The 26,955-nt window shown below is 39.7% G+C and overlaps 1 protein-coding gene across 1 annotated transcript in view; it reads right to left on the bottom strand.

Annotated features, from left to right (window-relative positions):
- NOTCH2 (notch receptor 2) overlaps window positions 1-26,955 on the bottom strand; it is a 175,352-nt gene that overhangs the window by 70,433 nt on the left and 77,964 nt on the right. The window contains exons 3-5 of the mRNA XM_070467224.1: window positions 25,687-25,946; window positions 21,925-22,260; window positions 11,960-12,082 (exon numbers count right to left, since the gene is read on the bottom strand). Coding sequence (XP_070323325.1) covers window positions 11,960-12,082; window positions 21,925-22,260; window positions 25,687-25,946 — 719 coding nt within the window. The remainder of the gene's footprint in view (window positions 1-11,959; window positions 12,083-21,924; window positions 22,261-25,686; window positions 25,947-26,955) is intronic.

Genomic DNA, 26,955 nt, shown 5'->3' with positions numbered 1-26,955 from the left:
CCCTGAGCCTTAGCACTTGTGGAAGAAGCCCTGGCCCTTCATCGTCATCTCTCAAGTGTGACGTGTGTGGGAAAAACTTTTACCACATCAGTGGCCCTGTTAAGGGTCAGCTCTCATTTGCAACAGCCACCACATGAACAACATGTAAAAAATGAGCTTGGTTGACCCTTGCCCTGACCCTCTACCTCCTCTTCTTTGGTTAAATCAAGAGAGTTTGGTCTCCAATATATCCTCCCAGCCAGCAGTCACCCAGGCTCCTGAGGTGTGGAGTTTCATCTTTTCCTATCATAGCAGGGCATTCTTTTAACCTCTGTCCTACAAACCTTCTCCTCCACACACAGGAAATTTTCTCTTCTTTTCCTGAAGTGAAAGGGCAGAGGATAAGCTTGACTATTCTTCAACCTCCCAGGGCTAAAGATGGTTGAAATATTTTGTACAAACACTGGAGTCTATAGGGTCTGCCTGATGAGAGACTGTGTGCATGGACTAATGTACAAGCACACAAATGTGCCTATGAGGCTGGGGTTACAAATGTCTAACAAGATCCTGTAGGTATAGTAGGCATAGAGAGATAAACATGCAGATAAATGCAAGAATCTCAGTGAATGTTCCTGCTAATCCTAGACACCATCATCTTTGCCAGACTCTTCAAAAGCCTGGTTTCCCTGCATCCCGATCAATATAGTATCTAAAGAATCACCAGCTTGACCTCACCATGGATAATGGATTGTGCCATTTCCCTGTTCAAACCCTCTGAGGCATGCCATTACTCTTAGGATAAAATTCTAAATCTTCTCTACATTTTCTGACTATCACTCCAGTCTTTCCCCTTGAAATATGACTAGTGCTGGGCACTCTGGCTTTTTATTTTTATTATTTATCAACATGATTACAATCTTCCCCCACTGTGGGTCTTTGCCCAGGACCCTGCACCTGGAGCATTTTAGGCTCAATGATCCCCTAATAATTCATACCCTCTATCCACAGCTGAAAGACAGTACATGCTGACGCAAAACTCAGATAGTTCTGCCTGTTAATATGTTCTCCAAATAACCTCTACTTTTCCCACTAGATATTCATTACAGTTCAAAATCTTACAGATAATTACATGCTTTATGCCTGTGTTTCTCACTAAACATATGCTAGACACATGCTCCAAGTTCCATGGAGAAATGGAACTTCACCAGTGAATGCTTATCACTTAGCATAGTGCCTAGCTAATAGTATTTCTTGAGAAGTAATCACAATATTTGTTTAAACAAATTTTATTTGCTCTTTTCCCCCTCACTCAGATCATTCTAAACTTAACAGTCATCTTTCAACTCCTATTCCTAGTAGAACAGGGTGTCTCTATTCTACTCATACTGCCAGTTTTCATCATCCCCTTATCTACATCCCCCTATCAATATACATGTCTCTCATTCCACTCTCTTCCTTAGCTGCTAAACTCCATCTCATTTATACCACACCAAATTTCTCTAGCCTTTTGACCTTAATCCTTCAACTATGTCTCGAGGTGACTCTACATTGTTGAAGTACCTTACTTCTTCAATTGAAACCTAAGATTTCCCTAAAGACTACATCCCAGTTGGCAAGCAACCCTCCTTTTCCAGTTGCCTCCATCTGCATGAAGGTAAACAGGAAAAGAGCCATGCTTTTATTTCCTAGTGGTTCTACTGACTTCAAATAGTAAAAACAGACTTATTCAGCTATTTCTAGGTGTTAGACACTGTGATAAGTGCTTACAATGATAGTCAAATGTAACCCTCTCATACAAAATTAGTCCAGATTTATAGACAGCACAGACCTGGTCCACGATGAAGAAAGATATCAATGTATCTCAGGGAAATAAGAAGAAGAGACCCTGACAGGACCCAGTGATGGTCCTGAATTTGGAGGCATGATGCTTGGCCAGAACAATGAGAAAATTTAATGCTCCATTCATTCATTCAACAAATATGTATAAATTATGTGCCAGGTCTGACCTATACACACTGGTAAACAAAAGAGTTGTGGATTCTACCCAGAATATACAGACAAAAGAGGGTTTTACAACCAATCAAATAATTATAATAGAGGGTGAGAAGTGCAGTAATACATACATGTTGCCTTAGGACCACAGAGCAAGCGAACACAGAACTATGTCCTGCAGGTCAAGTGGGGGATGATTAAGCCAAAATTATGGCCTAATGGCAGCCTGCATCAAGGCAGTATTTTTGTGTGTGTTTTGAAAATTCATATTCCTACAGATTCCACCTTCAAACCATCTAAAGTTGCATTTACAAGAATTTACCATCCAAGTATTAACAGTAATAGCAGCATATGTATTGATACTCTAAGATCACAAGGTTCTCCTGCTTCAACTGTTTATGAAGTTCTTTTTTATCCATTGGTTCAATGCTATGTTTTCCAAACCCAGAGACCCCTGAGTGCGAGGGACTGCACAAATCTATAAAATGACAGAGATAAATACAAGAGTAACCTCAGGAATCTCTGGAATGGACCCAGAAGTATGCCATGTGACGCCACCTTAAAGTCAGAATAAGTACATTACAGCTGAATAAATCGTAAATTACTGTTGAAAGAGAGACAGAGACAAAGACTCTACATGTTAACCAGTTTGTGTAGGAATATAGGAGGATGGTGTGGGGGTACTTCAGGCAGAAGGAAGTGTATGTGTACAGGTAGGAATAGAAGGTAAAATATGGCTCACCTGAGGCAATGAAAAAACCCACTGTGGTTTAATTATAAGGCACGTTATCAGTGGAGATAAGGTTGGACAGGTAGTTGGTGCAGAGCCTTGGAACTCTATCCAAAGACAAGCAGGACCCACTGAATCATTTCAAGCAAAGAAATAACAAGATCCAATTTGTGTTTCAGAAAGCTCACCCTGCTCCTGTGGGAAGAATGGACTGAACTCCATCCCACCATTCCAGGTCAATAGCAATTTAAAGCACTGAGGAGTCCCAGGGCTCCTGTGGTCTCTATAGCACCAAAAAAGTCTGTGGTGCTTTTAGCGCAAATTTCAGATGCAATAGCACCAAAGAGCAACCAGGCTCAGCCACTGTATGGAGAACTGACACCTGGAACAGAAGCTTCTCTACCCAGAGGAAAAAATGGTACTAGGCTTCTGTATTCCAGCTAGGAGAAAAAATACACACTCTAGCTCTCTCCCACCTCTTTGGGCTGCTGAGCTGTTAACAGTTTACAGAAAGAGCCCCTCACCTCCCAGGAAGCAAAAACTAACTGTACCAGGGATTCCAAAGAGAATCAAACTACTCTATTTATGGGCAAGGCATTACTAATGAGCAGATCAGTAAGCCAAACAAACAACAACCTGTTGTTCATTAGAACATTTGCAATATAAAAGATGTAGATATACCATGTAAAATGTAGATGAAAAGCATACAAGAGTAAAATAGACACTTCCTGAAATGAGTACATTATAGAAAGAATTGGTTCTATATTCTCAAAGATTTTATACACATGCAGTGTATGTGTACAATTTATACAATCTTTCAAAAGAAATGAAGATGCTGCTGCTGCTGCTAAGTTGCTTCAGTCATGTCCGACTCTGTGCAACCCCACAGACTCTGTTAAAATGGGGCAGGCTGAGAGAAAGGCAGAAATAGAGAGGACCTAGACAGAAGGAGTAAATATTATCAGAAAAAAAGAATGCAGTTCAAATACAAATCAAAATTGGCAACTATAAAAAACAGAACTGACAATGAAGAAAAACGAATCAGTTATGCAAAAAAAAAAAAAAAAGCTTAAGAAGCTCTTATGAAATGCAAAGGGAAAAAAGATGAAAATATTGAGAGAAAAGATTTTAGCTCTGGGGAAGAATGAAGACCTCGTGTAAAGGTATTCCTAAAGACACAAAAACAAATCAGAAACAATCTTTTCTGAGATGAGACTGAACCTAAGTTTGCAGATCCAAAGAACTCAAAAAAAGACTAGGAAAAAAAATGACAGGAAACATGCCTATACCAATATTGGTTAAAGTTCTGATTTTAAAGAAGGAGGAGAGATAGAGAGGGAGACAGAGAATAACCCAGAAGACATTGGACTTCTCTATAATACTCACTACAAGAAACAAAGGAATAATGTCTAGGAACTTCATAAGAATATAATTTGTGGCCCAAGAGTTCAATATCTGTACATGATGCCATTTGTGTATGAAGGCAACTAAATTAAAAAATATTTTTCAAATATTCATGAGCTCTGTAAGAAGATTGTGATATAAATGCACTATTAGTTAACACAGAACAAGTTACACATATAACTAAGTCTAAGGTCTTATAAATTGAATTTTAAAACAGTATGAATATCAGTAATGTTAAAGAACATGAGTAAGACTTTAAGTTTGAGTAATAATAATACTATAATATAAATTTTAAAATCCCAGATCCTATAACAAAATCTGGAGAGTTAAAAGAAGATTAAAAGCAGGGGTAAAATGAAAAGTGGAAGTGTTAGTTGCTCAGTCATGTCTGACTCTTTGTGATCCCATGGACTGTAAACCACCAGGCTCCTCTGTCAATGGCATTCTCTAGGCAAGAATCCTGGAGTGTGGGTAGCCATCCCCTTCTCCAGGGGCTCTTCCTGACCCAGGGATTGAACCCAGGGTCTCCTGCATTGCAGGTGGATTCTTTACTGTCTGAGCCACCAGGAAAGCCCTGGGGAGAGTAAACCACTCCTAAATAACCCACCTCATTAACCAGCTCCTCCGAGCTGCCTTAACTCCTAGTCTAGCCAAGGTTCTAGGGTTGGTCACATGAGTGAAGTTCCTGTCCCCTGAAGCTACTGCCCAGTACTCCTCTCTGTCTTTCTCCCTTCCCCTCCCTTCTTCCTCTACAAAATGCTGAATAAGTGACCCATCCCACCTCTCCCTTTACTTCTCCCTCAACGCCCACGTTTCTCTCTAACCCCTCGCAATCCGGCTTTCTTCTCTCCTTTACAGAGAAGCTCCATTTTAGAAGATTCTAAAGACCTCAAAAATTCTGACTAACTCTCTGCAATTAACATTAATATTTGAGTCTCCAGGTTGCCATTCTTTCAATTATCATCATTCGTTAAAATTGGTCTTGGAAATGCCAAAATAAGTAAGACAGGTTCCTAATTCTCTAGAGGCTAAGAGTATATTATGTGAGGTAAGTATATAAACAAGTAAGATCAGTATAATGTTGCAGGTGCTTTAACAGAGGCATATAGAGTTGAGTCAAAGGCACAGTCTTAAAACGCACTCCTGACTCAGTGATGCTATGATGGCAGAGCTTCTTCTGAACTCTCAGTCCTCCCTTCTCTCACCTTCCTTCTTTAGATCCCTTTCCTCATTTCTGAAGTGTAGACTTAAGATCCAAACAGGTCCAAACCCTCTGGCCTTCTCAGCCCACACACTTTCCTTACAGACTTCCCAGGCAACCAAAAATAAGACTCAAAGTCTGAATCTCTACCTCTATTTTGATTGCCTAGGTCTTACTGCTGAACGTTTTCACTTGGAAAACTCACCTCAAACTCATCATCATATCTAGCCTATTTCCTTATCTCTGTCAAAAGTCTCCATATTCTCCCATTACTCACATTTAAAAATAGATGTTAACTCTGCTCCATCTTCCCCTTTATCCAACCAAGTGCTTAGATGGCCCACAAATCCTATCCATGCTTCTTTCAAACGCATGATCACGCCCACTTGTTAACTTCTATTGTGGCTATGTGTAGACTTGCTTATTTCTTCCCAGTGAATGTGACCATTTATCAAAGAGAGGAATTGATTTATTTCTTCTTTGTGTCTCTTATAGCATCTAGCACAGTGTATTGGATACAACTGTTAATTATTCAACAAATATCTGTTATTGAAGCTACCTTACAATCATGTGTAAGGGCTTGAAAAGTCACGAAGTAAGAACTGGATCTTTTCTGGGATAGAACAAAAGTCAGACAGTAAGTCATGGACATGAAGACAGAAAAGATTCCTCAGTCTCACCTCCTGCATCTTGTATTGGGTCATAGTAACTACTCACCCCTATTCCTACTAACATGACTATTAATCGGCTCTGAGACCTCTGGGATGAAAGTGCCTCAGGTTAGCACTCTTGGCACTCTGCCCAACTGATAGCACACTGAAATTGGGAGGGGAAGCAGAATTCCAAAAACCAGGCTTAATTCCAAGTCCCCACAATCAATTTGACAGCAGATAAATTGTAATGGGAGATGCATTTTTCCATTCCTCTAAGCAGAATACAAATGAAAAAAAAATGTCTGCAATCCCAGATATACTTAGTTTCCACTCTCAACCAAAAAGCTCCATTTCTATAATATTTAAAACACAGAAAACTAGTTTGGAGAAAAGCCTTATTCTGGAGAACAGCTTGAGAGCACTGAATTCAAAATAAAAATATACCATGAAAAGACTCCATTCCCAGACACCATCTCTGGCAGTATATATACTTTCTGATTCATGCCAAAACTTCTTCGCTGAAGTTGGAGCAACTGACAGCAAAGGGAATCTTAACTAACACTTTAGGCTCATCATGCCATAAAGGAGAGCCGAGAGAAAATGTGGTCGGTTTTATTTGACTCGTGTCCACCTAACTTGCATTGTTCACTTCTGCTTAGTGTCCCAAAGCAAGACTCCAAGCCCAAGTTGAAATTACATTTCTGAGTTAATAACAAGCACAGGAAAATAAATCATGTCTGCCCTAGGAGTGAACCCAAAACCAAAAGCTGCCAGAGAGGAATTTGTGAGTTGAGTTTAGAGTCAACTTTAATTCTGAAGGAAATGAACCTTTAAAAGGAAAATTCAAATAACAACCTATGTAGACAAAACATTAGTCTACACTGCTTCGATTAATTTGGGGGCCTTTTATAACTTTTTTTTTCCTTAAACGGATATCTGCCAGAGCAGAATTGCTCTCGTAAGATGGCTTGGAGCCAAATACGGTTAACAGTATAGATATTTGTGCTCAGGCTTCATCAAATTCTTAGGTAAACTTCCACTTCCTAAAGAAAAATCTAACTACTGACTTGCCTCTATAACAAGAGGTAAGTTGCCTTACCTCTTATAAGTTGCCTATATAAGTTGCCTCTATAACCATTTGCCCAACTCCCAACATCAATTTCTTTCTTCCACCTGAACTTCAGTTTGTCTGAAACAGTGGTAACCTTTGTAGGTACAAATAAGTGCTCTGGACAGAGCTTGGACACAGTTCTGTCCACACCTGACATGGAAACCAATATACTTTCCCCCAGTGAGGCCAATACAAGGGCCCCTGGAGGACAATTTCATGTCCATCCCTCTGCCACTCAGGATCAAAGAGGATGCTTCTACATAGAACCTCTCTGCATCAAAGGAATGCTGTCCAATAGGACTATCACAAGAGATATAGACATCATTTAAAATTTTCTGGTAGAACTTAAACAAAGGAAAACAAGGTGAAATTAATTTAAATATTATATTTTATCTAACTCAATGTATTCAAAACATTATTATTTTAGCATCTAACCAATATTTAAAATTAGTGAAACATTCTACCTTTTTTTCATACTGAGTCTTCAAAATCAAGTGTTTTACAGTTGAGGCACTTCTCAGTCTGGACCAGTCATATTTCAGATGCTCAATGGCAAGATGTGGCTAGTGGCTACCATATCAAACAGCATGGACCTGCAATGTCTTATGTGATAACTGTCTGCCAAATAAGTGAAAAGCTTGAAAAGCTTTTTAACTGCACCATTTATTTTCCCGATACCTCAATAAGAAACTAAGAGATAGCAGTTCTGTGAAGAGTAAATAAAAGCTTCTGAAGAAAGGAAACGTGACTCATTTATTCCAAATCAAACCATGAGTAGACTTGGAAAAAATTTCTGGTCATCTTGAAGTCTAGAACTTGCTACAAAAGATCAAAACCTTCTTTGTAGGTGGACTTATGAAAACAACATGGTACCTATCAGGCTCTTCTCATTAAAAATGTGGCCAATTCCCAAATCTCTTTTTACTTCAAACTGATACATAGGTTTTTTTAACTACACAATTCCATCCTTTTTTTTTCCCCCAGATAGCTGGCAACTAAATTTCCTCTCTTAGCTGGCTCCAACCCTTCCTTCTCAATTTTGTCAAAAGCCAGACAAACAGTTCATAACTCAACTCTATAGCTGAAAATTGTAAAAGGAATTCTGAACAAAGTTGCAATAAGCCTTTCAAATATAATGAAAAAACCACCAGATTGAATATAAAACATTTACTTAATATTAACTTCTAATCTCTAGTAACCAGGAACACACACACACACAAAAAACAAACCAGAATAGCCTACCTAGAATAATAAAACTATAAATTAAATGTTCAATCTATTAAAATACTCAAAGCCCTTAATAAAAATATTTTTAAAGATAACTCATAGAGTCAGTCGATCTGTAGTTAAAAAAAAAAAAAAGACCATAGATTTGAGCATAGACTTGAAGTTCAACAAGCCTAGACTCAAACCCTAATCCAACCACTATGAGCCATGAGTAAATTGTTTAACCCTTCTGAATATCTATCATCATCTGTAAAAAGAATAACTAAAACTCTACCCTTTATACAGTTATTGAAAAGATTACACAAAATAAAATATTGTAATCAGCACATTATTTAGGTGCTAATAAGCATTAGTTAACTCTCAGCCCCCAGCCACATTCATTTCTTTAATTTGGACAAAGCAGAAAATACTTCTGTGAATTTATTTATAGCTCTAATACCAATATAAATAGGAACCCTACAATCCCTAATTTTTCTACTCTTCTCAGAATGATGTTGGGCAGGGATAATGAGTAGCTCAGCTATATGCTACTGACAGCAAAGATCTGTAAAGAGCTCTAGTATCTGCTGTCAAAAACAGTTCAATGACCTCATTCCATTACCTCAGGCCTAGAATAATGCCAATATTAATGCAGTGAGCATTATCACAGAGAAATGTATGGGGCAGTAAGGCAGCCCAGAAGGTAACACTTGGCTTAGCCTAGAGAGCGCGCATGGGGGGCTTCCTGAAGAAGGTAACCATTTGATTTGCTCCTGGCAGGCAAAACTGGTGAGGACTATAGGAAAAGGAGTGGAGAAGGAAATCTAGAGACAAGAAATGGTGTGGAACTTCCCTGGCGACTCACTGGTAAAGAGTCTGTTTGCCAATGCAGGAGACACAGTTCGATCCCCCGTCTGGGAAGATCCCACGCGACACAGAGCAACTAAGCCTGTGTGCCACAACTACTGAGCCAGTGCTCCAGAGCCTGGGAGTTGCAACTACTGCACCCACATGCCCTAGAGTCTGTGCTCCATAACAAGAGAAACCACTGCAATGAAAAGCCCGTGCACTGTAACTAGAGAGTAGATCCTGCTCCTCGCAACTAGAGAAAAGCCCATGCAACAACAAAGACCCAGCACAGGCAAAAGTGAATAAATAAATAAATATTAAAAAAGAAATGGTACAAACGAAGGCATAGGATGTGGTACAAACAAACAAAACAAGGTTGTCACTGGAAATCAAGATTGGCATCAGTGAAAAGAGGAAGGAAACTGGTGGGAAACCAAAGACTACGGGTACCTTATATGACAGCAGGTCAAAGGAAATAAATACTGACACCCTGAACATATTTATCATTTCTACCATCTAGAAAACAATACAAAAGTACACAAAACAAGAAGCATCTTTTAAGGACTTTCATAGGGAAAAAAGGTATCTATTAAACAACCAGGGGGAAGAAATTTTGGTAAAATATAATTTCACTTGGAAACCTTTCCCCAAGATTGAGCTTTCCTAATTAATATCAAAGCAGGAAATCGATTGGTATTTGTGTCATTGAAGAAAAATCAACAATGAAATCACAATTATCACTTAATCTTCACTGGCATCAGGAGCCTTGGTACCATACAGAGCCACTCTCTCCCACAGGGCAAGGGAGAGACTTCGAATGAAGTCAGGTTCCTAACATGTATCTCATCCTGCCTAATACTTCTGGAAGGATCATTAAAAGAGAAAAATTAAATATTTCCAGTTATTATTTGTCACATAATTAACTTTACAGTAACCATTTCTATTTATTTTTTAATTAATTTTATTGGAGTATAGTATATTAGTTTCTGCCCTACAGCAAAGTGTGTGTGTATACATATGTGTGTGTGTGTGTGTGTGTGTGTGTGTGTGTGTATATATACACACATATAAACCCCTCTCTTTTGGATTTCCCTCCCATTAGGTCATCACAGAGTAATCTTTTTAAGTTGAAAAAAAAAATGGCCTATGAAAAAAAAAAATCACCACAGAAATGGCAAAATCTGAAGAGAAGAGAGAATATGACAGCAAGACCAGAGCGCTGGGAGTGAAGTCCTAGGATCAAGATACCAAGAAGAAATTCTAGGGGAAGTCCAACTTTAGGGAAACCCAGTGGGAAAGTATTTTTTTAAACAGTTTGGGGATTAAAAGCAGAAAAGCCCTTCCAGGAAATCATGTTACTGAAGTTCTAAACCCTTTTAGTCTTTCTCTATTCATAGGCTACAGCTCTAAAGAGCACTCTAAATAATTAGCTGCTGCAGATGAGGGAAGGCAATTTGGAGATGGTGATGAATATCAGGTAGTAACAACAGCAATACAAGATCAGGACTTCTTTGCTGGGCACAGTCCTTCGCTGGTACTATAGCTCCTTCCTAATAACATTAGCTTGTTCTTGGGTTTCCATATTAAATCAAACAACTTCTCTCCAAAAGGCCCAGTTCTTAATTGCTTAATCAGTTCTTACTTGCCTCCATTTTCAGTTAGATAAATAGATACAAACAGAAATTGGAACTAAAAGTCTATATAGACTCAATTTCAAAAATAAGAAGAAAAGAAGACAACATTATAAACGTCCAAATGGTTGTATGTTTAAGCAAATCTATTCTTCTAATGTCAGAGGCAGAAGAATCTATGTGCAAAAAAGGATACAAAAAAGGAAAATACAGAAATGTAGACAGGTGTCATAAAAATAATGTCTTCAAGAGGACCTGCTCAAGCCTCTGCGTAACTATGTCATAACAATAAGATGAGACAGATTTCTGTGTACAGACAAGAAGCTCTGAACTCTCCCAGTCTGTACAACTTATTTTCAGGATTTTTTTTAGCTTGATAACAGAAGAGCAGAAGGAAGAGTATTCTAATAATCTTTTCCTATAATTTAGAATATTCATTGATACTACACTGGAATTTGACAAGTTGTAGTTTCTCTTCCTTTTCCAGCCTCATTGAGCTATATTTAACATACAACATATATGTAAGTTTAAGCAGTATATACATGATGATTTGATAGACATATTTAGTATGAAATGATTACCAAAATAAGATCAGTTAACACATCTATTATCTCACACAGTTAACATTTTTTGTTTGTATATGGTAAGAATATTTATATTTTTGCATTTAACTATGTTCTTTTCCTCTCGAATATTTAATAAGCATGTACTATGTTCCAGGCAATGTATTGCTTTGCCAGATAATAATTTCAGAGTCTTTCAGTAATGCTCTTTCTCCTATTTTCTACAGTAGGGTCCCCAATCTCTGAGATCTAATGCCTGAAAATTTGAGGTGGAGCTGATATAATAATAACAGAAATAAAGTGCACAATAAATGTGATACGCTTAAATCATCCCAAAACCATCCTTCTCCCACTCCTGGTTCATGGAAAAAAACTTCCACCAGAGATCTTCCAGTCTCTGGTGCCAGAAAGGTTGGGGACAGCTGTCCTACAGCACTTAGCAGGGTACTGAGTTCAGAACATCTGCCCAATAAATGTCCATGAGAATATTTCTTTAAGGGAACACAGGGGAATGTATGGGGCTAGCACTATACCCAATGACGTAGCACAGACACTTGTAAAACGGGCCCACTTCAGTAACAACCTGCCTCTGCTTACTAACCCATGCCCCATTCTGACTGATTAGTCACACCATACATACCTGTCCACTGAGGGGGACAGCGGCAGTTGTACGTATTGACCCCATCCACACAAACCCCTCCATTCTGACACTTGTGGTTAGGACAGTCATCTATGTTCCGCTCACAGGTGACCCCTTCAAAACCTAGGAAGAGAAGCATTAAAGGAAATGATAAATTCTCATAGAGATGATGTGATCTGTTCTTCTCCACAGGACATGGTCATCAGAACAGACTGACTTCATTATTACAGTTCAACAGACAGCAGATGGTCAACCCAAGACTCACCATATAAAAATCCCCCAATCCTCTGTCTTTTCTTGCCTCAGGCATAGACAGTTAAAACGAATCATTATGCCAATGACATGCCTTCATAGTTACCTCACAAGTATTTCAAAGTGTTTTCATGAAATAAAATCCCAGTGAAGATAAATGTCTACTCAGGAAAGCTGGTTCTAAAAAAAAGGGTATTAGATTTTCCCCAGCTCCATGCTAGATTAAGAACAAATAAAAGATTACCTACTTAAATTTAAATTCCTTTTTGTTTTTTTCTTGGGGTAAATCATGGGGGAGAATATGGAGACATTAAAAAAAATACTGAACTGAAAGTCTGAAGATAAGGGTCAAGTTCTAACCTCACTGCTTATAAGCCACTTAATATTTGGTAAATTACAAACTCTAAAGTAGCTTCCTCATCTGTAAAATAAGTCTGGCTGCACCTGCCCAGCATGTCTTTCGAGGCTGTTATAAGTGCCACATCGTAAGTACAACACAATATAAATATAACAAGCTATCTGAATATGGGGTGGCATGATTACTAACTAAACTTGCCAACTCTTCAAATTGTTCATCCTTCTTTTCACACTTATAGCACTGCTTCTTTCCTCTTGATTTTTCCTTTTTATGAAAAATGAAACTAGCACATCAAAACTTCACCCTAATTGCCCATAGTATGTTTCCCTATATAATTTACACATTGGGCTTTTTTCTTTCTCTTTCCTTGCTACCAAATCTCTTAACTACTAAATGGAAGACTATCAGCGTTAAGACAAGAGAGGAAGTTTACTGAACATTCCCTTATTTGAAACACATATGACTAAGTATTTGGCCTCTTCAGAATGTCCCTTAAGTTTCTCTCTTTTACTCAAAACACATATTGGGTCTTATATTGGCACTGGTATAGTCAAGTAAAAGAAAGAGTTCCTGCTTTCAGGAACTGCAGTCTGGTGAGTGGGCAGACATCAATCACGCCTTTTCTTCATTCCTTAGCACAAACTACTGTGGTGTTCTACATCTGTCCTGTCATACTGGAACATAGCTGGTTTCTCTGAATACAGTAGCAGTCATGTACATGAGTATGAACCATGTACCCAAAAATCTACCCAGAGACCAAAGGAAATCACTTTGTAGAAGATGGAGATAAATAATTCTATTTCTCCAGGTATTTGGTAAGAAGTCCATGCAAGCAGATGAGTCATTAAGTAAGCTTGAGAAAGACTACAAAAAAATTTATATAGACTCAGATTTTTAAAAAATTAATCATGTTACTCAAATATCTTCTGGGCTTCCCAGGTGATGCTAGTGGTCAAGTACCCGCCTGTCAGTGTAGGAGATATAAGAGATGAGGGTTTGATCCCTGGGTTGGAAAGATCACCTGGAGAAGGAAATGGCAACCCACTCCAGTATTCCTGCCTGGAAAATCCCATGGGCAGAGAAGCCATGCGGGTTACAGTCAATAGGGTCACAAAGAGTCAGACACGACTGAAGTGACTTAGCATGCACTCATATATCTGTTTAATCATATGACAATCTTACAAATGGATTGAGTCAGTAAATGCTGAACTGCTTAAGCCCACCCAAAATTATGATAAAGTGAGAGCAAATCTATAGATTCGCAAAGTACAGTCCCTGAACAACAACTGAAGGCTCTGTTTCTAGTCTAGTGTTCTTAAATGGAAACATTCTTTGGAAAAGTTAGACACTTTCAGAATGTGGGAAAGAAATAAGGAGTCCTGGCCCACCACAGCAAGAACCTGTGTGGTTTGGTGGTATCCTAGAACTGATACTGGCCATCCTCCCCCAACTTGATCTCCCTGGTGACTAAGACTAAATAAGGTTGACTAAGATGTCAAGGAGGTGATGAAGCCTTTGTAGCCAAACTATAAGGAATTGAAACTGTGAACTTGAATTTTTATTAGCCAGTGTTACAACGAATAGAATTTGCCAACCACAGACAAATTAAGAAAGCAGAAACATTTCAACATAACCATAACATATAAGAAATAAAATGTTTTCTTTTCATGACTATTTTTGAGATAGTTCTTAACCTGTCACCATGTAGTTACTTAGGCAGAAAGGCAAATGGGTGAAAGAGTTAATTCATGGTTGAAGCATGGCCTCTGGGGTTAAACTGCCTAGATTCAATTCTCAAACTTTCCATGCAGTAGCTAAGTGAATATGGGCAAGATATTATATACGCTTAATACTTAAACTCTCTTTCCTCTCTGGACTAATTAACAGGACCTACCTGAAAGGTTGTTTTAATGATTAAATGAGTTAGACAGAAAAAAAAAAATTTAATAAATTGTGCTGGAACAATTGAATATCTAGATGCAAAAGAATAAAGTTGGATCCCTTCCTCATACCATAAACAAAAATGAACTCAGTATGAGTTAAAATTATAAGATTCTTAGGATAAAACATAGAAGGAAACCTTTGAGACTTGAGCTAGAGATGTCTCACACATGACCAAAAGCACAAGTCACAAAAGAAAAAACTGACAGTTTGGAACTCATCAAAATTAAAACCACCTGGGTCTCAAAGGACACCAATCAAGAAAGTAAAAAGGCAGTCCACAGAAAGGGAGAAAATATTTGCAAATCACATATCTAGGAGATACAAAGAATTCTTACAACAAAACTAAAATACAATATCCATAATAATACAAATAACCCAGTTATAAAATGGGTAAAGGAGCTAAAGAGACATTTCTCCAAGGAAGATATACGAAAGGCCAAGAAGCACATGAAATGATGCTCAGCATCAGCCACCAGGAAAATGCAAATCATGACCACAATAAGCTATCACTCATACCCGCTAGAATGGCTATAATTTAAAAGACAATAACAAATGCTGGTGAAGTAATGAAGAAACTGGGAATCCTCATACACTGCTGGTTGGAATGTATAATAAAATAGTGCAGCCACTATGGGATATAGTCTGGGAGTCCTGAAAAGATTAAATAGGGTTACCATACCACCCAGCAATTCCTCTCATAAGTAAAACCAAAAAGAAATGAAAATATATGCCCGTTCAAAAACTTGTACAAGAATGTTCAGAGCAACATTATTCTTAATTCTCAAAAAAAAAAAGCAGAAGCAGCCCAAATGTCTATTTTGTGATGAATGGATAAATACAAACTGGTAAATCCATATAATGGAATGTAATGCATACACAAGAAGCATACTATGTGTTCCCATTTATATGAAATGTCCAGAATAAACAGCTCTATAGAGAGAGTAGATGAGTAACTGCCTAGTGCTGGGAGGGAGTTGGTGCAGGGGGCGTGGTGGGTGGGGTGTGTGAAGAAGGTAGTGGTGGTTGGGGGGGGCGGTTAGGGAGTGATTGTTAATGGGAACAAAGTTTCTTTTGAAGTCATATAAAAATGAGCTAAAATTTTATTGTGGTAATGGTTACACGTATCTGTAAATATACTCAAAACCACTGAATAGTGTGCTTCAAAAGAAAATTATATGATATGTAAATTGTATCTCAATAAAACTGTTATATTAGAAGGAAAAGCACTTAAAACAATGCCTGATGCACTGTGTTTTATAAATATTAGCTAATACTATTATATATCAATGGGATCAAAGCATCTCTTAAGAGTTTATCTACTCTAATCCTTTTATGTAACAGATGAAGAAGGGCCACATGACTGACTTACTCTACATGGCTAGGAGGCAGCAAGCAGTCCTAAACCAGAAACTTTACCTAGATTCAGTCAGTATGGTCTCTGGGACCCCAAAGTTCTCTTCAAAAAATCTGAAAAACTGACCTTTGGTCAAAAGTTCCCAGAAGTTTGGCTGAGAAAACTCTAGCCAAATCAGTTCTCCTCGAAAATTAAGACAGGATTTATGCTTTAAAAATAGAGATACAGGCTCTTTTTGGAAATAACTAGCAAATTCTTATAAAAAGTCTACCCAAGGTAGGGGTAAGGGGGTGCAGAGGATGGATATGGGTTAAATGAATAAGTTACAGTGCAATCTCTTCTTTAAAATGTTTTAAGGTTTTAAGGGAAAGGGAAGCAGACCAGTCTGCAGACCTGTGGGTGGGATGGGTGTAGCCGACTTATGGAAAGGCTCACATGACTGTACTAAAAGGAGTTCACTGCTTGAAGCCAACTCACATCCTTAAAAGGCCAAAAAGAAAGAAATTAAACTCAGAAGGAACATTTTTAAGACTGTGCTGTTATACACCATGGGCCACGTAACTGATAAACGATGACAGGGAGGGTGGGGAGCAGAAAAATGTCTTTTGAACTTGTCATCCCACACAGATACCAGCATCTCCCAAGAGAGCTTCCATATCTTTTCATTTTCAGTCCCTAGGAGGTGTGACGGTGGAAAGACTTGGTGCAGAGGCTCAAAGAGGAGAGCAGAAAGGGGAAGCTGAGATGACACAACTGGGATTCTCCCAGGCCAGGCTGAAGGTCCTCAGGAAGAGCTCCATGCAGAGGGATAAGAGAGTGAAGAAAACCCAGGGATACCTGGGACTGGACAAAGGACCAAAGGTAAACAGCTACAGGCTACCTTGTCTCCCTGCCCTCTGGAAAGAAGCCTGTCAAATGAGCAAATTGGTCCCAGTTCCATCCCACTGGTTTCCTTGGCACACTTTACCCATCCTGTGAATGGGCCCCAGTGAGCTCACTGACCCCATGGCTGGCCCCACCACCCACCCAGGCTGCTGTTCCTACCCACCTCCCTCTGTATCTCCCAAATGAGCTCTACTTTCCTTTCTAACTTTTCCTCCAAAGAAGTCAGAGAAATGAGTAAAGGGATTCAAAAGAAATAACTTCAGAACTTTTTAAAAAAATTACAGAATATAGGAATGCTCTTCTCTATCACATCCAGTTCATTCATTTGTCAAATATTCACTCAGTCTCAATTTGCGCCAGGCACGAGGCTGGATACTGGGGGCGGGGGTAGGAGGTGGGTACTTAAGATGAGAGTGTCTACTGGAAAGGATGAACAGGAAGTTTACCAAGTGTTGCACTAGAGGTAGGCAGGTTGCGAAAGGTCTTAAGAGAGTCTCTAGTACCCCCAGGGGTGAGGAATACAGAAGGCATTTCAGTGAAATAGATGCCTTTGGCACATCGCAAAGAATAAATTCTATACAAAAAGGCAGGGTGGGAAGGGGAGGTAAGTGACAGAAGGCTGAGAAGATAGCAGGGGCAAAACTGTCAAGCATGGGAGGATAGGAAAAACCTGAAGGAGCATCAAGAAAAAACTGGACTCAGGGCCCAAACTAAAGAGGCTAAAAGAATGTGCCCTGCAAAACGGTATGATAATTTCTGCATCTGCTCCAGAGAAATCTGCCAGAATATGATTAGTATAATACCCCAGAGAACGTCACATGCCTTGTGCATATGAGAATGCAAAAGGGAATTATTTCTAAAGAGTTTTTAAGCCCAGCAACTGCAGAGCAGACACAAAAGCCATAGAATGTGGCTAAGCTTTATTTTAATGATACAGGGATATTACATATAATCAAGCCTGTAAAGTATAGGGGTGATTTACAAAGGATAAACCTTCTTTGTTTGGAGAGAACAGACTGGGCAGCTTTTCATGAAGTTTAAAAATCATAAAGGAATAAGGAGGTGCAGGAGAGAAAGAAAAAGGGAAAGTCCATCAGGGATTGTCCAGTCCACCTGTGAACTCGCAGGCAAAGCCAGGAGATGCAAACAGCACATGGCTGCTTCTTAATATATCCACAGACATACAACCAACTTAACTCATAAATCTCAAAATATTGGGAGTCAGTGATTCAAGAATGTATCGTCCATTTTGTTCTTTAGCTAAAAGTATTCTAGCTGAGTACTCCTCCTTACAGTTTCTGCTAAAAACTTTACCTAGTGGTAGTTTATGAAGGATCTGGGTTATTAACAGTTGCTGAACCAAGAAGAAGATGGAATACAGTTCCTTGGTTTCATTCTATCAGCTCTCTCTTGAATATATTCCTTTTTTCTTCCCTCTATTGAGAAACATTTCTTTCTTTATTACCCAGGATGAGACATATTACAGTTTTAATCGCCCCATCAATCTTAATACTAAAATCATCTCAGTAACTATAGTGCCCTTTGCAGGAAAAGAACTATATCATAACCATTCAAATATAATCACTAACTTATATGGGGTTCACTGAGTTTTAGAGTTGAAAAGAATTCCAATTCTTCTTACTCAGTACTAGTGTAAACCAGTACAGAAGGAGAAGCTTGACTAAGTCTAACAGGTATGTTACCAGGAAGAAAATAAGACCAAAGTTATGCTCTCAGTACTACCGTACTATACTAAACTCAGCCTGTAAAGTCAGTAGGTGTGTGCCTATTATATACCTGTCACGGTTTCCATGTGCTTGGGATACATCACCAAACAAAAACAGAGATCCTAGCTTTTACCCTGGAGAGGAGAAGAAGCAGAAGAATCTGGAAAGACTGACAATAAACAATAGTCATAAGGAGGTAAATTATATAGTGAAAATTATACAGTAAGATGATGACAAGCATTACCAAAAAAGAAAAGAAAAGGTAGACCAAGGTCAGAGATGAAGGAGGAAGGGAAAGGTTACAATCTGAAGTAGGGTGATCAGGGCAGACCTCAGTTAAAACTGCCAAGATTTGAAATGTGGTGGGAAGCAGCCACATGAGAATTGCAGAACCTGGACAAAAGTGACTTCACCTGTCACTTGCTTGGTTTCCCCATCTTTAGAATGGAAATAATGATTCTCTTCAAGTAAGGATGCAATTTACACTGAGACAGTGATTGCTATTTTAAGTAATATTTTAGTCTCTTGACTAGTGTTGGGGGCAATGAAGGAGGGACAGGAGAATGGTATTGCATTATAAAAAGGACTCTGTAAAAGAAAATCATCTCCAGACATTATTTCCCTATGTGGAAATAAAGTTAATACTTTGCAAACTCCACCTGGGACATAAAAACCAATGAGCATAAAATCTTACACATTGTATAAATGTATATTTATTCACAGTGTTATTGCATCATCTATTGTTTTTAATTATTTTTAAAATTTCCTTCTATATATTATCCAAGCTGACATCATCTGTTTCAGATCATGGGACCCTGAAAGGCAGCAACTAGCCTACTTTACTATTTTTAGGTATCTGCATGATGCCATACACAGCCTGTAGGCATGTGCTCAGTCACTCAAGTCGTGTCTGACTCTTTGCAACCCCATGGACTGTAGCCCCCTAGGCTCCTCTGTCCATGGAATTTTCCAGGCAAGAATGCTGCAGCAGGTTGCCATTTCCTACTCCAGGGGATCAAACCTGCATCTCTTGCGTCTTCTTCATCGGCAGGCAAATTCTGTACTACTGTGCTACCTGGGAAGCCCATACACAGGCTGGTAACAAATACTATCGATCATAATTAGAAGTATCTCCTTTTTCTTTTAACATGAACCTACTTTTTTTAACCCATACATCCCTAAACATTTAACAAAAAGTCTCAGACATTCCAAAGCACCCTCAGGGGCAGATGAGCGGTTAACAATTGGAGATAACCTGCCTGGATTTCAGGACTCGGCCTAACCACACGTCATCTGTACAACTTTGGGTAAATTGCTTCACATCTCAAAACTTGAGTTGCTTCACCTGGGAAAACTTGAACAATACTACTTATCCCCAAGGATTTTGTGTAATAGAGCTAATGGCTGCAGAAGTACCTGGCACAGTGCCTGACTTATAAAAGGCATTAAATAAATGTTAGTTTGCTCTTTGCCAAATCTTCTGCCCCCAGCCTTGCACCCCCATCCCAATCCCAAACACACACACATACACACACTTCATCAGTATATTAAAGAAAAAAGAAAGTCTTGCTTTAAACTGTAAGCAGAGTGTAAGAGACAGCCAAGACGTCCTTACTCCATCCCACCAGCCTTGGCAGCCTCGAGTTGTGGAATCCCTGGTTATTTCCTTTCTCAAGGAGGAGATACTATTCTGGTTTGACAGATCCTTTCCTGGACACACTCTCAGAATTCCCTAAGGTTCTTATCGTGGCTAATGGATAACAATGCAGAGGCTATGGGAGTGAATAATCACTCTCTCCCAGCTAAAAACTTCCTTTATTGACTTCTCTAACTTCCCGTTAGTACTTTGCTGCCAAATCAACCTCCTGTCCTAGGCAACTATTAAAACTAATTTTCTTGAAACTAAAAGACACATTTAGTGGTCAGCAATAAATTGCACTAACCTCAATTACTGGCCACTTAGGCTATTAGAATACCAGACTATTAGAATATTCACAAAATTAAATTGTTTACATTTCTGTTTCCTTCTTTTAACCCTTAAAATGCAAACAAAAGCAGGAGTGAAGAAAAATACCTTTTAGTTATTCCTTCTACAAGATAATGTGGATGACAATAATATTAGGTAAATAAATATTTAGTGTCTAAAATGACAGCATTAATTATCTATTCTTCACCGAAAGAGAAACTGAAAGAAAGGCAATTAAACAACTTGTTTTTGTGGCTTATGGTTAAGTGGTATCTTTTTTATTATGTGGCAGTGTCTTGTATTGTGTATTCCAAGTACATAGGATGGTGCCTAGAACATAGCTGGCAGCCAAAAAATTTTAACTGAATGAAATGAATAAATTACCATTTGCTTTTATCCTGAAGACCAACGTATGGCCTTTAATCCCCAAAAGAGAAAACACACGATCCCATTACATGTGACCCATATCCACAACACCAGAATCTAAGATTCCTACTCCAAAAGAGTGGCCACAACAGCTTTTTGAGGCAATTCTGCTTACTCAGCACGTTATTCCCCCCTACGGTTTTTCCTTCTTTTGTTTTTGCACTAAGGATATTTGTATAAAAACAGAATCTTTGTTGCTTAGTAATTCATCTGCTCCAGCCACTTGGGCTCTGTTCTCAATCAAAATTCTCGGTTTTCGGCCTCCTCATCAGTTTTATAAGGAGTTTAATGAACTGGCCAGCCTTGCTCCTTTTTCCATCCTATGGAACAATGGGCCCCAAGCTCCCACACATTGCTCCTCTTTTGCTTCTATCTTGGGTTATGTGTCGTTGTGCCATACATAATCTATCAGCGCTCATCAAAAAGTGCTCACTCATTAACAGAGCACTACCACCACACCAGCTGTAAAAGTCTCCAGCTTCAAGTCTGGGTAGGGTGACCCCAAAGTCAGAGAGGCTACACAGAGAGGGTTCTAAAGACCAGAATTTCAAGGAAAATTATAAAAGAGTAGGGGGGTGCAACCAGGTAACTAGTAAAATAATCCATTATTCCATCAGAGGTAAAAGCATATAAGAAAGTTGATCATCTATTATTACTATCAACTCAGTTTAAAGCATTTTATTAATCACACATATAAATTTGTCAATGTCTAATTCTCCTTATGTTCCTTTCCATTCTATAGACTTATCAATCCTTTCTCAGAGCTCCATTTCTCTTATTTCTCACTGTTCCTCCAAAAAGGACAATAAACAATTTCCAAGTCACTCATCATCATAAACTCTGACATGTTAAATTACCCCCTGCTCAGTTTATGGACCACACTGGGCCCATAAAACTCCTCTCTCACCAGCAAACCACCCCACACAACATTCTCACTTCCCCTTTTCCCTGCTGGGAAGGATACCTCCTCAAGGAACACTGAACCACACCCCACCCCCTCCCTTCCCACTGGAGGTGCATCCCCCGACCCAGGACACTAGGGGCACTCCTCACCTGGAAGGCAGCTGCACTCGAAGGTAAAGTCGCCGGTCTGGCGGCAGGTGCCCCCGTTAACACAGGGGGAGGGCGCACACGGCACGTAGGGACTGTCGCAGTGCCGGCCCGTGAAGCCCTGGGGGCACTGGCACTGATAGGAGCCCGGGAGGTTGAGGCAGGTGCCCCCGTGCTGGCACCGCCCTGGAACGTCACACTCATTGACGTCAGTCTCACATTTCTGCCCCGTGAAGCCTGTGAGGCACGTGCAGGAGAACTGGTTGGCCACAGTGGTGCAGGTACTTCCATTTGCACAGGGGTGGGACAGGCAGGCATCAGTCCACTGGCACAGTTTACCTACAGGAAAGATGACAGACGTAAGCACTGCCCGCAGAAATGGGTGTCAGCCCCATCCCACCCCACATCTCCCACCCAACAGGTGATGCAAGGCAGCCACTGCGTGGAGAATCCCTAAGCTCTCTGAACTGTACAGGAGGCCATCATCAGAGCCTCCCCAAGTTCATCCGACGGGAGCACTCTCCAGGGCCCTTAGCTGAGACACGAAGACTCGGCGGAGCACAGGAGTGACTGTAGGTGGATCACGGGAAGCCCACAAGAACCCCTGCGGCACAGAAGGGTCTGGATCCATCTCGTGGCTCACCTCCTTGTTTCTCCCTAAGACACTCCTCTGTTTGGAGATGGCTCCCTAAGATATTCCGCTGTCTTCCTTGTTGTTCACCCAATGGGTGCCACTGTTTGACAATTCTACTCTTAAGTCACCACAGCCACAAAGTCATCCTTAATGCTCCACTCGGGTACCCAAACCCCCACCCCCTCTCTTTCCCTCACATACACACCCCTACACATGCAAACACATACCCCAGGTTTGCTGTTTCCTTTTATTATGTCACCTATCACACTAGCAGGGCTCCAATCCCTAGAGTAGGCTCTCAAATCATGTCTTGTGAATGAAAATAAAGCGTACTGCTATCGTCCACAATACACTGTGGCTAAACAAACCTCTTAGATGATAAAAACAAGTCAATATGACTTCTACTTCCCTTAAACACAACACACATGCACACGTATTCTGGGAAACATTTTGCTAATTGTGGTCTTGACAAAAATAGTGCTGGATGTGTTTGAAGAAGATTAAGAATCTCTGGCTTCTTAAACATGAAAAAAACTAGAAGCTGTCATAAGAATAAAGGTCTAGAAAGGTAATTCGTATGGACTGTCTCAGGTAGGAAAGCGCTAGAAAGAATCAGGAAGACAGTATTTGATCTCAAGGAATCAAAACAGATTCTCTGAGGTAGACAGAGAGAGGGGAAAAAAATACTCCTATGCTACTAGTAAATTCGATATTCACGCAGCTTTCTATTTTCATGAGTTCGAGTTTTTTCAAAACTAAAGATCTGAGAATCTCCTGAATGTGTTAATACTCCAATTGGTTGTCTAGGTAAACATCCAAATCTTTGACCCCACCTCCCCATAGAAGAGCAAGTAAGAGTCGTGACAGATTCTCTAAAAGGGGGAGAGAGGTAACACATGAGTTCATAAAAGCGTGCTCTGTCTACCAGGAATATCAAATCAAAGGGAGAAGGTGGAAAAAAATCTAGGTACAGCATCTATACCTCAAGGAAGACAGAATGAAGGAACCTTAGTTTTTCTCCCTATTTTCCTTCATTCTATTGAGAGTACTTACCTACAGTGGATAACAGATAAAAATGGTTACTTCTGCCAACAGTGTATATCAGAGTATTTGCCTACAACTGAAACAAAAAGGTTGCTGACCTTGGTTTCCCATATATGTTTTGTACGAGCACTAACCTTCTGCCTCTGTTTTTTCATCTATGAGTGAGGTGAGCTCATAAGGTCTGATGAGGTAAGGTAGTGAGTTATCCCAAAACTAAAAGAGCGAGCTTGACCTGTGGTTGTTCTTAAAGTGGTAGATGAAAATGGCAGATGTCTAAAGATGATTAGCACCCTGAGGACCACCAAGAAGAGATCTTTTTAATAGCAAGGAATCTGCTTTAATATGAGGGTTATTTCAGAGTAACATTTTAATTATGAAGAAGGTATCACTGCCGTTTCCACTAGTCAGGATTAAAATGTTTTAAGTGGATATGCCCTCCCTGCCTTGTGGAGCAAAACAACTTGAAACTGACAATCAGGAAAAATTATTCTCTCAACCACCAAATCTCTTCAGTGACTCACACTATCAATGCTATCATAGTCATGATGGAGATATAACTGTAACAACACCTTTTAATGAAAAACCAATAGAACAAGCATTCCAACCTGAATGATCCAGTCTAATTTTCTGAGTGTGTTTTTCATTTTCTAATTAGATTTACAGAATTGTTGATATACCGGAGGACAAAACAGTGAATAGTTCTCCTTTTCACAACTAAGTTAATAAACACTTATGGTTCATTTTGAATAAAGCTCAGACCCACCTTTGAAGAACCCATAATACAGTCAGATGAGAGACATGTAAAAATTAATTATGATAAACTATGACACATGAAATAATAGAACACAGAGACTAACTGTGTAAAGGAATCATGAGAGGGTCACTGAGAGGTTACAATAACATTAGGCAACTTCCAAATGTAGAAAAAGGCATTCCAGCAAAGGGGTATGCAATAGCATGGAGGCAACAGGAAGTATGACATTTTCAGGAAATGATGAGAATGCTTGCGTCACTAAAGCAAGATGCTTGTGGGAAGGTGAGGCTATAAAAAGACGCAAGGCCTAGACTGTGAAGGGTTGTGAAAGCCAAGTAAAAGAGTCTGCAGTTTACTCTGCAGATGATGAAAAGTCACTAGGCATGGTAAGCAGGTGAATTTGTGAGAAGATTTGCATGTATAATTAAAGCTGTGGCAATGTGACAGGTAAACAAGATGAGGAGAAAGTGAAGGTGAGGAAACCAAGGAGGAAACAACTGCAGGAGTCCGGGTGAGAAAGGACACGGACGTCGCTGCAGAGCAGAAGAGGAAATGGAGGGCAGCAGCCGGGTGAGAAGTAATTCAGATTAAAACGCATGCCTGAGTCCAAGTGGGGTACAGATAAATGAGAGGGAGCTTCTAGCTTGGGGTATTTGGAGGGTACACTGGTGTCACTATCTGTATCAACATGTTGAGTTTCAGGTACCTGTTGAATTTCCAAAGATAATATGCAATAGATAGTTAGAAATACGAGACTGAATGTCAGTGATCGTGTGAAGCAAAAAGGATGATCGTGAGAGTCATCAGCAGGGGATGAAGATGATGACAGCTAAAGAAACTGGAGATAGTGAGATTCCCTGGGGAAAGCTGTCATATGGCTCAAAAGAGGGCTCAAAACAGAGTTCCAAAGAACACGAAAATTAAATGCATAAGGACAAGGACAAGGCAATGGAGAAGCAAAAGAAACAATCGGTTTAGAAAACCAGAAAAGCCAGTGCCCTGAATGTCTGGGGAGAGAAGTTTTTAAGGAATAAGTTATCAATAACATGAACAACTTTTCTTCCAGTGACAGGGAAGTGATTATGATCCCCAGTCCTGATATATACACTTCAGGCAGTCAACCACTGCCGAGCATTTGACCCTTTTGCTTTCTCTTTCTCCCTTTCAAACGGAAGTTAAGGATAGTTGACTGGAACATTCCAGTTCCTTCCCATAATGCTGAAAATGTACTATAGAGGGGGACCCTAAAGAACCAGATGAGAGTATCTGAAAGGCACTAAATGGAAGTACCTGCTGAGAATAGGAAAGTATGGGCCTGAGTCCCACTTGTTACCTGTAAAGCCGACTTGGCAGGTGCACTCATAGGTGTCCCGGCCAAGCACGTGGCAGGTGCCTCCGTTCAGGCAGGGCTGAGACACGAAGCAGGGGTGAGTAGTGGAGTACTGGCAGTCCTCGCCCGTGAAGCCCAGGGCACATCGGCACGCAGCTTTCCCCAACATAGCCTGGGCCACACACGTCCCACCATTCTGGCAGCGATTCTTCTCACAGGGGTCTCGATGTTGACAGTATTCTCCCAGGAAGCCCTCTGGACATCTATATGGAAAAGAGAGGAGTCCGTGAAAACATTTGACTTCTTGTAAGTCCACAAACTTACAAGATAATGCAATTTACTCAAGAAAATACGAGATTGTGAATTGAGAAACCTGAAGGCACAATCTATAAGACTGTCTCACTTTAGGGGAAGTGTTTAGAGTACTTAGCCACATACTCTCATGTCTTTTTAACCATGATCCTTATTCAGAGGCAAAACACAACCATGGCTTTTTTCATGTAGGTGCAGGCTGGTGTGCTGTAACAGCGCTGTTCTGTGCAGCATGGTGGAGACTTGTCTTCAAATTCAGTAACTTTCTCCTTTTGACTAAGTCAATTGACAGAATCAAGACACACATGATAATGCATGGACTGATTCCCTTACCCTCTCAAATTTAAAATCTGTTAAATATCAGGTGGCTTCAATTAAGCACTGAGGAATAATAAGTTTTTCTTATTTCCACTGAGATGGCCTATATCTAGATTTCTGGATCATGTTCAAGGGGTTGAGACTGTGACAAGGGAAAAGGAGGTACAGGAATGGGGAAGAATTCAAAGAGACTTTTCAGAAACTTCAATCTGCAAAGATACTGGTAGCAAGCCACTTTCCTAACCAAAAAAGCGCAGCATAACATCAAAATAACATTAAAAATATGTAAGGTACAATACAAACACCAAAGTGAAGAAGGGAAAACAATTCAAGAACAACAGTCTACAACATTTCCCACATATTATGTTGAGAAATCTTTTTATATGCCACCACTGATTCGTAAGATGCACAACCATCCCAAAATGTGTGTAGTGTTTATAACAATTTTCTCCAGACACCATAAAAAATGCATAGAAAGTCGCTATTTTCATAATGAAGAGGTTGTTTAAACAGGATCTCTAAGAAGCATTTAAAAGGAACAAAGTCTTTGACTCTGACTATAAATCTTGCCATTTGGCTGTTGCCCCAGATACCTGGTACAACCTATTTCGCCATTTGACTTTTTGGAGGATAGAAAACTAA

This window comes from Odocoileus virginianus, chromosome 5, assembly GCF_023699985.2.
Source record: "Odocoileus virginianus isolate 20LAN1187 ecotype Illinois chromosome 5, Ovbor_1.2, whole genome shotgun sequence".
NCBI classification, from domain to species: domain Eukaryota; kingdom Metazoa; phylum Chordata; class Mammalia; order Artiodactyla; family Cervidae; genus Odocoileus; species Odocoileus virginianus.
The sequence above is the reverse complement of the archived record's forward strand: the minus strand, read 5'-3'. Positions and strand labels throughout refer to the sequence as shown.